Consider the following 16,575-nt stretch of genomic DNA (forward strand, 5'->3'; position numbering starts at 1 on the left):
GAACTTACAGAAGTGGTGATAAAGATTTTTCTAGAAAATGAATCCACTACCAATAGCTTTGAGTGGTTAAGCCTAGCTGGGAAAAAAGAAACATAACTGAAGTGATGGGACTTTTGCCTGAAAAGATAATATTGTTTTGAGGAGGGAAAGACAAATAGTAGAAACTGAGCTACATCAAAATATCTTTTTCCAAAAATATCAGATAAAATCTTGCTGATTTGTTGTTTTGAATGCTCCTTTCCTTTCACTTTTTTTTTAAATTCTAGAGATTATATCTAGTATTAATGACAACAAAAATGATAATGTCCAACTGAAATATGTAGAGTTAATAAAAAGGTATATTTTTATAATCGCAGGCAAAGTATTTTTCTGTAGAGAAACTTCCATGTTTCACTCATAACTCTACTAAGGTCAATTTTCTAAAGCCCAAAGACTTCATGGAAAGACCTTAATGGAAGGTTCTCTAACCTCTGGACAGATTCAGTGTTTGTAGAAATTAGGATAGGACTTTTGCCCTTTGGTCCTGAAATCAAAGGCACCTTTCCATGAATAGTATCAGAGCTGAAATAGTTTAGCACTAATCTTCTGTGGATCCCTGCCAAAGTGCTGCTGCTGCTGGTGTCATTTTGAGTGTGCTCTTCAAGGGACAGTTTCTTTTAAGAGCCTTGAAAACGATTCAAAACACACATGTATATACATATACATATATACATAAAACCACCCCCCCAAAAAAAAAAAAAAACAAAAAAAAACAAAAAAAAAAAAAAAAAAAAAAAAAAAACAAAAAAAAAACCAAAAAAAAACACCACAACAAAACCAAAAACACCTCGGTCCTCTCCTGGCGGTTGGAATTGAAACAACTTATCCAAATTTTTGGAGACACAGGTAAAGCATTCTGGGGCTAGGAAACAAAGCCATGTGCTCTGATTCGAACCACAGATGTCTGATAATAAATTGGAACAAATGAAGATGGTCATCAGGGTGTTTTATGTCACAAGGAGTTTTTTTGGGTTGTCCTCTCACGGGCTGCTCATGGGTGGAGCACAGCACCCACCCACTAGGAGATAACAGCCCACAGAGTCAGAGTCTCTGCCCAGTTCCTAAGGGCACCTGAAATTATCTGTAAACTTGCAGATGCTTCCTCTTTGCTTCAAAAACAGTTTGCAGACTTCCAGCAAAATATACCCTGCCTGTGTTTATTCTGGCTAATCTCTCATTGACTGCAATAAAGGAGAAATGAGGCTGCTAAAGTGTGAAGATGTGTGCTTAAAGGAAGCTTAAGAGAAGCATGGTTAGACTTCTGCTTCTAGTAGGAAGGACAAAAAACCTATTGATTACATTGATTTTTCTAATTAAAGTTCCTCCAATTCATTGGAAGATCCTATCAAGTTCATCTGGACTTGATTAATCTTGCTTTAGAGTAAATTGACAGTAATGTTATTTGACTAAACCTTGAAAACAAGTTAATTTAGGACACTTTGTCTTAGTATAGTACAGAGTGTCCTGAAACTATCCAAATTTTGTTTTCTAATCCAGCAATAACATTTGATAACAATTTTCATTTCCTCCAAAAAAAAAAAATACAATTAGTCCTACTACCGTGCAGAAGACTGGAATTTTTTCTAAGATAGGATAGCCAGAGGAAAAACTAGGAGTCTTTTTCAAGTTTGACTGTGAAGAATTTAAGACAAGATTTTGCCTTTACTGGTTGTGTCTGAAACAGTTTTTACCTTTCATTAGAAATATGGCATACTGAGTTTTGTTTTCACCAGTGGGTGAGGACCTCTTTTAGATTTTTCCTCATGTGAGTACAAATTTAAATAACATAGATTCAATAAGGTTGGAAAAGACGTCCAAGATCATCCAGTCCAACTTTTGACTGCAATGCTCACTAAACAGTATCTTGAAGTGCCATATCTACTAAATTTTTTAGCCTCTTCCAGGGATGGTGACTACAACTCTTCCCTAGGGAGGCTGCTCCATATAAATGCTTACAGGCCATATCTCAAAGAACATCTTATTCTTGGCTTTTTTCCCCTCACTTTTGTTCTTGAAAAATTCCAAACAAATTTGTCATGGAAATGGATCTACTTCTACCGAAGATTTTCCATAAAAATTACATTTCCAATAGGGAAATCTTTCAGGAAAAAAAATGTGTTTTCAGCCCTCTCTGCTTGGAAGATCTGTTTCCTTTGCAGTCAGCTCTGTATTTATCCTAAATATAACTGCAAAGAATAACGAATTTGTTTTAATTAACAGACTTTTCATCAATGCACCAAAATCAGAATTAATTAAATTAAAGTCCCTCTGGAATTTCTGCTGAACTGATCACATATTTTAGCTGTTGTACCTTGTTCAATCTTGTCTGAAACAGAATTGCCTCAAGAGTCTTATGGTGTCACTGAATAGTCAGCACACAAAACAGAAAGACAATATTCTGGTATGACTTGTGCTTAGGAAAAAACATCAATTTACTTAAGTAAATAAAGTATCTACAAATTTGCTCTTTTATGTTTTAGATGATTGCTGGAACAGATCTTTTTTATATATATACATCAAACAAGCTGCCTTGAAATAGGTACAAGCATCTGAAACATGATCACAATGCAGAAAATTAAAAAGTGATTGAGGGGAAAATGACTCCCTCTAATGCTTTACCACGATGGACTCATGCAGGTATAATTGAGTACGTAGACACTTGCAAACCATGCTATACAACTGGTTCATTACTATAATATAGCCAGGGCCTCAACAGACAGTTCAACATTTCTTGTTAGTTCATGTATCCACCTCTTCAACTGACTTCAACAGCTATTGAGCTAAGGCTGCTCTTCCAGAAGAGCCTTTGGATACCTGTCTCCAAGATGTCCACAGCGCTCAACACCAACAGCACATCAATAGCAGGACTAAGCAACAGCCAAATATCTTAAGATTTTCAGATTTTTAGCCATCACAGAACCAGCCTTGGTTGCAGTGACTCCAAGGAGATTTTGTGTCACCATAGTGGACACACGCGGGCTTCCATTCCAGATTATTCCATGATTTAAACCCCCAGTTATGTACGCTTTCCACCAAAGATCTAACAAATTGATTTTTTTCTGTTTCCTTTACATAAAAATCTAGATTTTAGGGACAGAAAATAATCTAAAAATCAGAAAAAAACCTGTGTCTACCAGGTCTAAAACATTCTATCTCAATCATTCTTCACACTCATAATGGAGGGATGCATTTTACTAGATCTTCCAGTCATGTGGAGAACACTGATTTGGATCATAAATCACAGAATGTGAGATGAATGCATGAAGTGTAGGATTAGATTCTGCAGCAGAAGACTGTTTAGATGTTTTGAAAAATATAAATATAACTGCATGGAGTGAATACCAAAGTATGGAAATAATTTTTTTTTTAAAAAGGAAAATATAAAGAAACAAGAAACCATTATTAATCCAATAAAAATAAAACCCACTTAATTCTAAATTGCATTCTGAAAACACAATATTTTAGCTTCTAATGTGAAGCACGAGAGAGAACAAACAAGTGAATGTGGCAATATAATCAATATATTTTAAAAAGTTTTGCTGTTGCATATATTTCCGGGGAAGTTTGGAGCACCTAATGTTTAACAACTATGTTTAACAAAGAAAAAAAAAAAAAAAAGAAAGAAACATAATCAGAGCACAAGATATAAAAATAATGATTATTCAATAGCCACAAACCATATGGCCTGGGGAGGTGAAAAAAAAGAAAGTACCTTTTTTACTGCTCGGCCTATAAGATGATCTCCAACTGGTATTAGAACTCCTCCGAAGATAGCCAGTACACCACCAATGATGGCCCCAGTGAGGAGCCCACAGTTTCTGTCACAGCCCATTCCTCTTTTTTGTTAGCGTACAGGTGAACAGTGTACAAATGTCCTTGCTGTAAGGTTTGATGGTTTTTTCCTCACTTCTTGGTCCCAACAGGCTCACTGATCCTCCTCAGAGAAGCTGCTAATATAAGCAGAAAGTGAACAAAAATCAAATTCCAAAGCTCAAAGTACAAAGCACATGACATAAAGCAGGTAGGAAGATAACAAGTCAAAAGCAGCCATCCAGTGGCCAGCCACTGGCAAAAATTTTAAAAAAAGCTGCAGGTAGTTTGGCAAGTTAATTGCTTAATACATATAATTATCTCTCTTCATTCCAGTAGCCTAAACAAACTGGTTTTTTGGGTTGGTTTTTTTTTTTTTTTTTCTCTGTTGCATTACGGCAGGCTGAAGTTGTTATTATTCATATGACATTCCTCCTGATGTAGACATCTTTAAATCTCCCTCTGCCAGAGGAGGCTATTGATAGTTCTGCTTTAATCTCAGCCTGCCATGCCCATGGCTCCCACTTCAGGCAAAAGCAGGAGTTACACTCCATTGCCATGAGCTCCCCTGGCTGTTTCTGCCTTATGCCAGCAAGAAAGTCCTCAAGGCTCATCAGCATCTCGGTGGGAAAGGCAGCCTCTAAAGGGGGGCACCCACAAGAAGCCTCGTTCCAGATCTCTGTCAGTCCACAGTCCTCTACTGAACAGGTAGAACTTTGTTGCTGCAGCTTCATGACAAAGGCACAACTGGATTTTTCTTTTAGTGCTGCATTCTTCCCGCCAGTTTATTTCATCAATCCAAATTGCCTCATAGAACATCAGAGTTTTTAAAGCAAGACTAGAGCTTGATCTTTGAAAGAGGTAATACCTAAAATTTCAAGATTATTCAGTCTCAGAAGAAAAATGCCTGTGTTTAGTCATTGGTAAATAAGAATTGCTAGTAATATATGTTAATATATCTTACAAACTAGCCCCTAGTGAAAGGGGTTGTAAAGAAAATTAGATTGACATTAGTGCTGAAATGGTAAAATATAAGCTCCCAGTGATATTTTTTTCTGATTTTTTATTGTTTATGATACATTGAGACAAAGAGCTGCCTAATTTGCAATTTATTCCTTATTATTAAGAATTGATCACATACACAGAATTTGTAGTTGGTTATTTGCTTTAGACCTCCAGTAAACCAAAAATCTTTCCTTTCCTTTTTAAGATGTCACTGTCCATGTCCTTGTTATTCTTACTAATTTCTGTTTGTTAACATGTTCTGAACATCTCTAAATCAATTTTAAAGCAGGTGTTAGTTAAGGGTTAGTTACACATTCAAAGCCAAACACAGAGAGAAGGAAAACAGAAAGATGAAGTGGAAGAACAGCTCAACTGGTTGTTCATGAGGACCAAAGAACCCAAAGAACTTCATGAATTTCTAAATAATAAAGCAGGTATAGGAACAGTGTGTGTTCTATTTTTTTCATCAGTTACATGATCCTTTTATCACAAACAGGACATGCAACATGCCCTAACAGATTAGGTACCATGGTCAGCAGGCCACTGATGTTTCCTCCCTTGTCATCCCAAACTCATAATCATGTCACATCTCTACCTGGCACCAGACACCTCCCTTTAACTGCATTGCAAACCCACTTTTTGCCTGCTCTTGTGCTGGCAGCAGGTTATGGCTCCCTTGCCTTTAGCAATGTCTATTTCTGTACATTTGAGATTGTTTGGTATGTTAAGAATTTCTCCTTGGATATTTTCAAGCAGAATGACCAAAAGACTGTTTGCAGCCTTGGAAAAATATCCCTACTGTCCCTACTATAAAAGTCAGCCTGTCTGTCCACCTGCTCATTCCATGTGATTCCCACTCCAAAGCCATTAAAGGCTTTTGGATGCAGTGGATGAGTTTAACCACAAATTTCAAGCATATTTAGGTTAGGAATTTTAGACTTGAAGAACTTTTAAGTGAAAATCACTAGGACAACATCTCATATCATTGCAACTAGGCTGAGGTCAGGAACTTTAGTTTAGCGAAGACAGAACAGTAAAAGGCAACCAATTGGATAGGTGGTGTGGGGATTTGAAAATCTGATTGCTGTTACATGTCGTAGCAAATCTAAGGAAAGCAGACATTCTCAGTTAAATCAAATTCTGAAAAATACCTAAAATACCACTTGATTTTTTCCCCCAGTATGAGCAGATTTTTTTTTCCAGTGTGGAAACACACATTTTAAAATTTAAAATGAAATTTAAATTTAAAATTTTAAATTAGTTCTTTCAGAAATGTTTAAGGGGGTCTTTTAGATATCATCAGACTTTTTTTTCTTGACTTACATACTGAAGATTTTCAAATTCCCGCGTAATACCCTTTCCACCAAAATAAATTTTCACGGAAGTTTCTACAAGCTTTTCCAATGATTTTATTTTGTCTTAGGCAGACTAGGCATTTCTCATGAGCACTAGCAATAAACAGCTAGAAAGGAAGTGACTGCTAACAACTTGTGTCTATTCCAAGTTTTTGCAAATTGAAAAATATTCACCCTTCTCCCACCAAACACAATGTAATAGCAGTCTAGACATCCCAATTTATGCAATTCAAATTATAAATTACACAACTGTGAGTGAAGAGCACTCCGTAACACTCAATTCATATAGAAGTCAACACACTATTCTGATTTATCAGAACTGAATTCAAAATATGAAGATTAAGGTAGAAGTTTCCAATAAGAATGCACTTTGCAGGAATTTATATTCAAGTGAAAACTATGTACCTTAAGCAGAATAGAAAATACCATAACAAAACTAGCTGTGGTCTATCAGGCTATTGCATCATTTAGACTCAGATTTGACTATGGGATTAATGAGATTATTCACCCCATTCTAGAGTGTTGGGTATGTACTTATTAATATTGTTTCAAAAATCCTTGACAGAATAATAATTAATAACAATGAAAATGGTCCATTCAAATATCTGAAATAAAATTTACAAGCAACTGTATAGAAGGAGAGATGCAAAATGTTATTAAATTCTTTCTTCACTGTTTAATTTAGACTTCTGTACATGTCAGTTTACAGTCATTATAAAATACAAATAATCTCATTACATATTTGATGTTCTTTGGAATTCTAGTTTCAACTTTTTAACTGGAATAGCAAATGCTAGAAAAATTACTTTAAAATATGCATTTCTTATAAATTTACACGACTCCAGTATTTTCAAGAATATTAAATATCAAAAAACAGAATGCAATTGGGAAAGCCAGCCATACTGAACATAAAACACCACTTTTTTATCATAGTAACAAAGCATTTCACTAATCCATGTAAAATGTCACTTTTTTTTGCAAGCAACTTTATAAAATCCTTCCATTTTTTTTTCAGTAAAAAGAAATATTTTCAAGAGTTTCCACCCAACTGACCTTGAAAGTATTCCTGAGGAAAACCCTTTGATTTTAAATGTACTATATGACTCACCTTGAATAAGGGCAACTGACTTTTCAGCTGAAGATACAAGTCCTTAGCACATGACCTGCATCAAGTTACAGCAGACAAGCACAGATCAATGTCCCCACCAAGCACATAGGCTGTGAACTGCGAGGGAGGGTTTATATATAACATGAGACGTCAGTTCCCTCTTTATCTTTTTTTGCCAGAAGAAAAAGTTAAGTTGTACTACTGCTGGGGGAAGGGGTTATTTTTGCAGCCTGACTAAAAGCCACTACCTACATCTCGTGGTAATATACTTAGCAACTGCAATCTTTATCCAGTTTTGATCCAAGTAAGTCAAAGGTCAAGGGGACAAAACGGTAACTTTTGTCAGTTTCTGGTCACTTCTTCTTTCATATCTGCATATTTCTGTTTTGCTCATCATGATAGTGTATTTTCAAGTAATACAAATAAGGAAATTTCAGAATATTTTTAATAGGATTCTTTTTAGGGTATCAGATAAAACGTTTCCTTGCAAACTACTAAGGCTCTTCCTATTTTACTGGTAGTTGGATGAACATCATCCCAGAAGCTTCTCTTTCTGAATGTACCTAAAAAAGAATTTATTTTTACACTGACATCTCTGTTAACCAATGTGTTACTCCATCACAGTCTCTACTACTAAATAATAACAGTTTGACAGGCTTTTGTAGAAATATTTTAAAAATACCTCTTTATCTCAGGTGAATTCAATGAATGGATTGTTTTAAAAATTTCTTCTGGCAGCAGCAAGCGGAAGTGACTTTTATTTGGCTTAATTATGAGAGAGAAAATATTCCTAAAAATAGATTCTTAGGTCCAGACTTTCAGGGTACAGCACTGAATAGTTTGCAATTCACAGGTTTAGTATTTTCTATCTGTTTTAACTGACTGCTGTTCTTTTATTTTATGTTGCTCTACTTGAAAGTTTAGCTTTTGTGGAAAATTCTGCCTTTTTTCTGTATTTCTCCTACGTAAATCTAAGGTGGATGAAAATTAATTAATTTGAGGTTTTTACCTCCTAGTAGCAAAGGCAAGACTGAAAGTGAGCCTGATCTTTTGAAAACAATCTTTTGGGCAGTTTTCAGCACAAGGCTCAGTGCCAGGACAAGTTTGTGACCCTGAATAACTCCAGCTTCTCATCCTTGAAAAGTGTAGAAATTTTGTTTTCCTCTATTTTCTAATTAAAGAGGGATGTTCAACTGCTGAAAGTTAAGCAGTGCTCCACACTGTTCTTGCCATGAACTACTTTTATTGTTATTAATTGTTTCTATTGTACATGTCCTCCTGTTATGGTCTCCTCAGGATGTTCTTGTTTGGCATCCTCCTTCACTGCTGCCTGTGGAGACATTCCCTACCATGCTAATTTTCATTTTTCATGTTTGCAGTGTGTGTGAGTCAGTTTGCACCCTTCATGAGAAAAATATCTACTGAGGATTTTTGTTGGAATCTGCTACTGTCAATTGTAATGATGTTCAGTTTTCAACATTTGCATGCTGAGTTGTATCACTTAATGTTATATCTTACAATATTCTACTATCATCCTGCATAAGCACAATCTCTTCTAGCAGCAGTGCTTGGCAGGGAAATGAGGACTGCCTGGGTCCACTGCAGAAACCAGCTAAAAGGATGGTAAGCTGACAGAGAAGCTGTAAACATTTGGACGTTAGTAATTCCTGTTTCCAAAAAAACAAACTAAAACAAATTGTAAGTATTTAATGGTCCTGTGTCCTCTGGCTCCATATCAGAGTTCAGAGGTTGTTGAGGAGAAAGTAGAGATCCACAGCAACAGAGGAAAGACACAAAAAAAACAAACACTTGTGTACTTCATCAGAGTTCCCAGTGGTGCAACAACAGACAAACTGCCCCACAAGGAAAAGTTTTCAAAAAGGAGAAGCAGACTAAATGACACTCACATGCTTCATGAAGACACAGAAAACTGCAGGAAGCAGAAAAAGGGAAATGCTGTTGTTATTTCCAAATGAAGTCCACATACATTTTCTGGAATTAACATACTAGTGACAAGAAAATGCTGAAGAGATGAGTGTTATTCATGGCTTTTATACGCATCTAATAGTGGACCCTTTGGAAAACATTTTCTTTGGGGTGTTTTCCTATATGCCATGAGATTCCTAAATAGGTAATCTCTCCTTTTTTTAATATTAAGATCCAATATATCAGACATATCTTTATAGTATATATAATTTGAATTTTCAAGATGATTGCATAAACTTTCCCACATTCCTGTGGGAATTCTTTGCTGTACAGTATAGCACAGCATGAGTTTATATTCCTGTGTTTCCCAGTTACTACACTTAGAATATTCCTTCAACTGCTTATCATGAAGCTTATAAAAACTAGTGTTAACATTAATCCTTTTTCAGATATGGAAATGTTAGCATATGTTCAAAGATGTTAGGAAGCAAATTAGAAAGTTCCAGGAAAGTCCTGTCTGTGCTTTTGCACCCTCTGAACTTTTTAAGGACGTTAACTGTTAAAAATCACCCAACAAAATCTACTTTGTAGTTGCTAGGTAAAATGTCAACCCCTGGGGCAAAAGATGAGGTTAATATTCTCAGCATCCAAAACATGATTTTCTATAAGATTTTGGGTACTCTCCCTGGTTTTGAGACAAAGCTGGGAGGAATTATGTTTACTTCCTTTCCATGCTAAGATAATGCACAAATGTATTGTTTATCCAGGTTATTCTATTAACACCATTTTATGTGGCTTCTATTGTCTCTACTGAAAATCCTGTTGTCACCAATCAGTGGCCCTCTGGCTTCTTCATAGGAAGAGGAAAAGTCCCACAGGAAGGGCTGTACCTTGCTCAGTAGTGAAAGATTAAATCATTAAACCTGTCCCACTCAAAAAAACCCAAACCATACACACACAGATAAAAGTATCCATGGCTTCTGTCCCCAGATAAGCTCTTAGTGGTTCAAAACATTTGTGTTCACCCATGTGCCCTTGGTTCTACTGAGGAGAATGATGGAAATCAATCATCTGGAGAAGAAAAAAAAATGCAATATGCCACCAGCTGGGTGAGACTTCTGCCCCTCCGTGTGTACTGGAGATACAATGAGGTATTACTTTAGAGGGAGAGAAATTTTGTATTCATGAAAGTTAATTTGATTTCCTAAGGAAATTAAAACCTTCTGTATATCACATCATCACATAGTACATGAGAAGCAGCACATGAGTTATCTGTTCAGACCAGCTTCAAAAATTTACTCCACTTCCACTTCACAAGAGCCATCCTAGAGTGAACATGGCCTATCTTCAGGTATCGCACATAAAGAGCATGAATATAAAGCACACAAATGATAAAAAGTAATACAGGAGTAATAATATTTCTGAATTGCATGTTCACTATTTCTGTCTCATCTATTCTCACAGTGACTGCTATTTTGTATCACCTCATTTTCCAAAAGCCACAGGATAGAACAGATTTTTATAGGTCAGGTCACCTCACATAAAAAGAAGAAAGAACAAAGATATTTTAGTTGCCTCCGTTTTCCTGCTACTATCTTATCTATAAGGCTCTAAAATAAAAGAAAGGCATTGTTTCATATTATTTTTTTTGTTTAAGTTAATTAAAGTATTTGTTACCAATAAACTTATTCAGCTAAAAGCCAGGCACCCAGCCCAAGGGAGACAAATTGGTTTCCTTTCCTCTCACTAGAGGTGAACGAACAGAACTCATCCCAAGTACTTGAAATCTTTTCTTAGGCAAGAATATATAGAATCTACAATCATATTATCATTAAGATTGGAAAAGACCTCCAAGATCATCAAGTCCAACATTTTCCAAGTACCACCATGTTCACTGAACCATATCACAAAGTGCTACAGCTACTTATTTTTGAACAGTTCAGGGAGTGCCTATCTTTTAGAGGTACTGATGTCCTTCCTTTAATTGCAAGGCATCTAAACAATAGACTTAAGTGAGCTATCTAATGATTCGATTGTTAACGTTAGAACAATTCCTCTCAAAGTCCCCAAAAAGGTCTTTCATTTCCTCTCCACCATACTGATGGTACCAGAACAGCTGCACAAGGTTCTGGTAAATGCACATAAGTTGCGAAACAAATAGAAAAACCAAGAAGGAAACATCAAAATATTTACCACCCGGCATCACTGGAAAGTTTGGACAAAGATTGCAGACATGGCATAACACGTTTTTGCTCAGCTCACATCACAGGTTTTACTGCAGGTGTGTTGGCCTTCAAGGATTGCCACTGCCTGCCCTGAGTCATACTCTAACCACTCATATCTAGCATTTTCCAATGTCCTGAAAAAAGATCCAATAATACCTTATTTCTCCTCATAAGAGCTTGGAAGACTCTTTTCAAACTGCTGTGTAGCTCCTTCATTACCCACCAGAGACTCCCAGCTGTAGCTTTCCCAGCTCTGTTAAGTGTTAGGTCCTAAGGTGCAGTCCCTTGTGGTTCTCAATGTGTCCTGACGATATGGAAAAACATCCTAAAATATCAGTGGCTCAAGCCAGCTTGGCAGCAGTACAGTGGAAACAGTGTGATATATTTGGCTTCTGCCACTGATGAACTCCTCCATCAAATTGTAATGAAGTTCTTTAAGGGGAAAATGGCTTATGGAAACCCCAGCAATTCAGATTTTTTCCCCTGGACATAATTGCTTTTGAGCTCCTCTTCACTGATTATGGCATGCATAAACTGCTGCCTTTCTCAGTCCTCAAAATCACTTTTTAAATTTGTTTTCAAGGGACTTTAGCAGGGGGATAAGGTGGTGAAAACCCAAGAGAAGCAGGGATAGACCAGACTGATTCTTCCACTCCTGTGGGTTCATGTGATAGTAACTCAGAATATAGATAGGGAGGAATTTAGTACAACAGAATCCAATACAGAAACTGTAATATTATAACATAGATTTCTTGTGAGTCTGGAACAGTGAAGGGCTATTAAAATCTCTTACTGAAAGTGTAGGGTTGGTCTATTAATGCTAGAGACATCTCTCACTGAAACCTAAGTGTTGCCCCAAAAGTTTTGATTCAACACCCAGTGTGCAGTGAGTCAATCACAGAAAGGGCCGAGGGTTTTGTTATTTCATATTTGCACAAAGATGGGTGTTTTGTGGTGAATCCACAAAGCTATCACACTAAGTAAAAAGGACTCTTTATATGCTGTTAATTTTTATATGTTCTGCTTATCTAATATTTTCAGTGTTTCGTATTTGACTATTTCGGAGTTGTGCTGAGCTGGCATCTTATCTTGGATGGCCTGGTGCTCACCAGTATTTACAATTCTAATTTTATCAGGCTGGCTTTCTTAATTTCTTCTTATCTTGGGTGTCCTGCAGTAGCAGATTCTTCCTCCCAATCTTTGTTACTCCCCTGGCTCTATGACATTTGAAGTGGGTTGGGCCTTGAAATGTAATGAGGCAATTCTACCGAGAAAAAAATTGTCTTAGACATCACAAGGTAGGCACAGAGAGAAGGCTCCAATGGCAGGAGACAAAAAATTTAAAGCAAGTCAGCAGAGATTTAATAAATCTTATCCCTACTTGGATATATTCCATTTCTTGCAAAACTCTGCTCCTTAGATCAGAAGTCACAGAATAATGGAGTCATTCTAAAATCTTTCACTAGTGCAATACCTGGTTGAGAAATAGTCACCATAATGAATCATCCCAGACAATGTCAGTGGTTTTGAAGAATGACTGGGTAGTCCTTATGTCAGTTTTTCCCTACCAGCTACGCTGTAATTTTGTCTCTGTAATAATTAAGAACAACATATGTACAGGGGATTTTTTCCAATTGTGAAGACTTAAGTTTAAGGTCAACTTCTTGCTGACTTCTCAAGTATTGAAGACCCATCAAATGACTGAAATCCTTGTCTTTACATCTTCCAGACCTGGAGGCATGTCCTTGGTCTGAACAACGTACAGAAGATCTTCCCTGGGGCTTCAGTCAGCCTCAAACACCAAAGCCAAACCATCAGCCTACTGCTAGGAAAAGCCCTGCTCCTCATCAGGCCAGCACAACAAGAAAGTTTTACTGAAGCTACTCCTGGGGCAACTGCCAATTCCACTTAGAGAATCAGAATCAGTGGCTGGAATACAGAAAAACTTCTTGTGATACAAAAAAGGACTTTTTTTCCCTTTTTTTCATATTTTTCTTGAGGAGATATTTAATTACCACAATAAAAGAGTCAAACTTTATTCACACACAGACAAAAAACCAAAACCCCAACAATGAAAAATAAAATTACCCTTGCCACAGGAGATCCCTTGGCAGCAGCTGAAGGTCTAAAGAGATTATGAAAAATTGTGTAATATCACAGTGTGCTGAGAAATACTAACACCTATGAAGAACAAAGCAGTGGAGAAGGTACTAGTAGTGATTCCTGTATACTAGCAGTAATGAGGGAACAAATAGATACCCTGAACTTCTCAGATCATATAATTTTCAATCCTAAAATATGGCATTATTCTTTCAGATGAAAACATGTTACAGAAATATGCATATAACTGCCAGTTATAGAAAAAGGAAAGTAGTTCCAAAATACAGTCATTTAACCCAAACTCCTTACATTTCTGATATTTTTTCCGATTGTGCCAATTATATAAATGTTTTTTGAAGTCTCACTTGAAGACACAAAAAAACCAAACCCAAACTAAGCAACTACAGACTACACATTTTTTATGAGTAGGGTATTTTTGCCAAGTTAAAAAAAAAATCACTGAGTAAATGTAGCTATTGTGTCAATACTCAAGAATATAAATCATTAAAATAGCATGTGATATTTTATTGGGTTGATATTTTATTATGCTATATTTATTGGGTTGATCTCAGGACTTCCATATAAAATTAATTTGTGTAACATCAACGTATTTATTGCACATAAATTATAGTTTTAAAACTACACAGAAATGCATATATATTTTTCCTCTAATTAATATTGATACAAATCCCCTAATTAATAATTATTGCAGTATCTTTCATATGTTCTTTTTTCTCACAATTATTAAATGTATTCAGCCATAAACTTGATATCTCTGCTCATTTTTTATAAGATACGTATTTAGTTGCTTATATAATAGAATTATATACAAGAAAATTATTAACAGGCAAATTATTAATACATTTTTTGCAGTTAAAGTTTCAATATATTTATTTCTAATTGCAGTGTACAGTGAAATATTATCAATATACACAATATTTTCAAGACATGCAAGTGGAATAATTTGATTAACAGTATATTTAGTCTTTATAAATTTTAGTGAATGGACTTTTCTTGGATTTATAAACAGTCAAGAAATAGAGGGTGAATAACATCTTTCCTTGCTTTCAATAACTGGCAGTTAGGAGCACTTTGCAAGTTCCAGGATTCAATAACACACTTACAAGGAGTTCATACAATATTCAGCTGTGTGCTCAGAATCTGCCTCTAGCCCAGGAGCAGGGTCACATACCTGTATGGAGGGAGAGCTGCTCTCACAACTCCTGCCACAAGGAACTGCAGAGGTGCAGAAGAGCCTCCAAACTTACCTCCTTATTTAGAGAAAATTAGAGTTGCTGTAGCAACGCTAAGTAGCCCTGCTGCCCTGTGCCCTACCAGGGTGTCGATCTCACACAAGCCACAGAGAAACAGAAAGTTGCAGAGACCTTTTAAACTCCCTTGTAGCTAAACAGTCACAAGTGATAAGCAATTATGAAACCTCTGAGCCCAAGATAAAACCCTCTGAACACTTAGGCATTACAAGAGAGAACAGTCTAAGAAACCCTTTCAGGACCAGCCTTTGCCTCTGATCCCTCCAGCCTCTGCAACAGCCCCACATTTGGAGGCAATGTGCAGGATCCCTGTTGCCAATCCAGAACAAGTTTAATTGACTTTGCTCTTTGCAGTAACTCTGTGCAAACACAGTCTAGTCCCATTTAATCCCCACAAAGTACTTGAAGCCTGGTGATACGTGTCATATTAGAGATAATTCTTCAGATTTGGGTTTATTATATTTATTTAAACAGAGCATAGAGACAGGTCAGGATGAGGCATTCCAGCTGTGAATACAACTGTTCAAATTCATGGGACTCTTTCTAACATTTCCACAGGCTTTGCTTCAGAACCTGGTTGTCTAAACAAACATCTGAGTCAAGTGGCAGTGCTATTGCCTCGTCTGCCTGTCTTTTTGGATCTTTGCTAAATCCTTTTATCATAGGAGGGCTAATACTTCTCTAAAATTATTAAATTATTAATAACTAAGGACTGTATTTTTTTTTATTTGAACAGCCTATAGAGGGCCTCTTCCCAGAAAGTTACAACAAATAACAAGAGTTATCAGCCTGTCTGCCAAGTGATTTGTTAATTAAGATAATAGCTGTCCCAGAGGAATATCACTCCACACTCCTAACCAGGCTTTCTATGAAATTTCTGCTTCTCTAAAGTTAGACAGAAAATCAAGTGACAAGGAAAAGGTAGGAATAAAAAAATACTCCTGAAATTTGTATTAATCTGGATATTTTCTGATCTATCCTCTTACGTAAATACTGTTGTTCTACCTTTGGTCTTCTTGGAGTCCTGTTAATTGCTTCCTGTGCACTTTTCACAGCTGCAGTCTCCAGCTTGTTGCCAGACTTCTGCCTTCTTTTCTACATGTGCTTCCTTTTACCCCTGTTTCCTTCTCTGAGAATCTCCTCCCTCTTCCAGCTCTATGTATGTCTCTCACCTTCCACCCTATCATCTCAGCTGTCACTCCTCCACCAAACATCTCCCCTGCTTTGTCTCCTCCCTCCTTGGATTATCCCCTAGGCTTTTTGCCACTCTTCCAGAATTTACTGTTTTCCATCAATTCTGTCCTAGTTCTTTGGCTTCAACATTTATTTTTCCCAAATCTCCCTTGATGCTTTTTTCTTTCTTCTATTTCTCTTCTTCTCCCTCTGTATGAAGTTCTGGTATAGAACCTTCTGACACCATCAGTTAATCAAAAAGTTGGTTGCAAATGAAAACCATATTTATCAGTGTTCTTTGGTACACAGAAAAGTCTTACCTGAATAGGCTAATTATAAATAATAATTTAAGTGTGGTAACTTAATACTGTATTCTTGTTTGTGTTCCTTCCTAAAGCCTCAGAACAGTAAAGCCCACAGTATTTCTACCCATTATCTATTTTCTGCCCAGCTGTCATTCTTTTTAAGTCCTCCCACTTCTAAGAAAATGTGCAGCTTCAGCCATAAACAAGAAAAGAGAAAAGAGAGAAAAGAGAGAAAAGGGAGAAAAGGGAGAAAAGGGA

General features: G+C 36.5%; 1 protein-coding gene across 8 annotated transcripts in view; it reads right to left on the minus strand.

Annotated features, from left to right (window-relative positions):
• Positions 1-16,254, minus strand: part of CD36 (CD36 molecule (CD36 blood group)) — a 34,888-nt gene extending 18,634 nt beyond the window's left edge. The window contains exons 1-2 of one of the 8 annotated variants that reach the window (XM_066182796.1): positions 15,845-16,254; positions 3,752-3,986 (exon numbers count right to left, since the gene is read on the minus strand). In XM_066182796.1, coding sequence (XP_066038893.1) covers positions 3,752-3,871 — 120 coding nt within the window. In that variant the 5' untranslated portion in view covers positions 3,872-3,986; positions 15,845-16,254. Of the gene's footprint in view, positions 1-3,751; positions 3,990-4,160; positions 4,765-7,317; positions 7,407-11,624; positions 11,703-14,760; positions 14,832-15,825 lie in introns of those variants that run through there. The other 7 variants (XM_066182791.1, XM_066182798.1, XM_066182795.1 and 4 more) reach the window with 7 other exon arrangements.
• Between the last annotated feature and the right edge of the window lie 321 nt (positions 16,255-16,575).

This window comes from Chamaea fasciata, unplaced genomic scaffold (assembly GCF_029207755.1).
Source record: "Chamaea fasciata isolate MVZ Bird 193981 ecotype frontalis unplaced genomic scaffold, bChaFas1.0.hap1 SCAF_5, whole genome shotgun sequence".
In the NCBI taxonomy this organism is placed as follows: domain Eukaryota; kingdom Metazoa; phylum Chordata; class Aves; order Passeriformes; family Sylviidae; genus Chamaea; species Chamaea fasciata.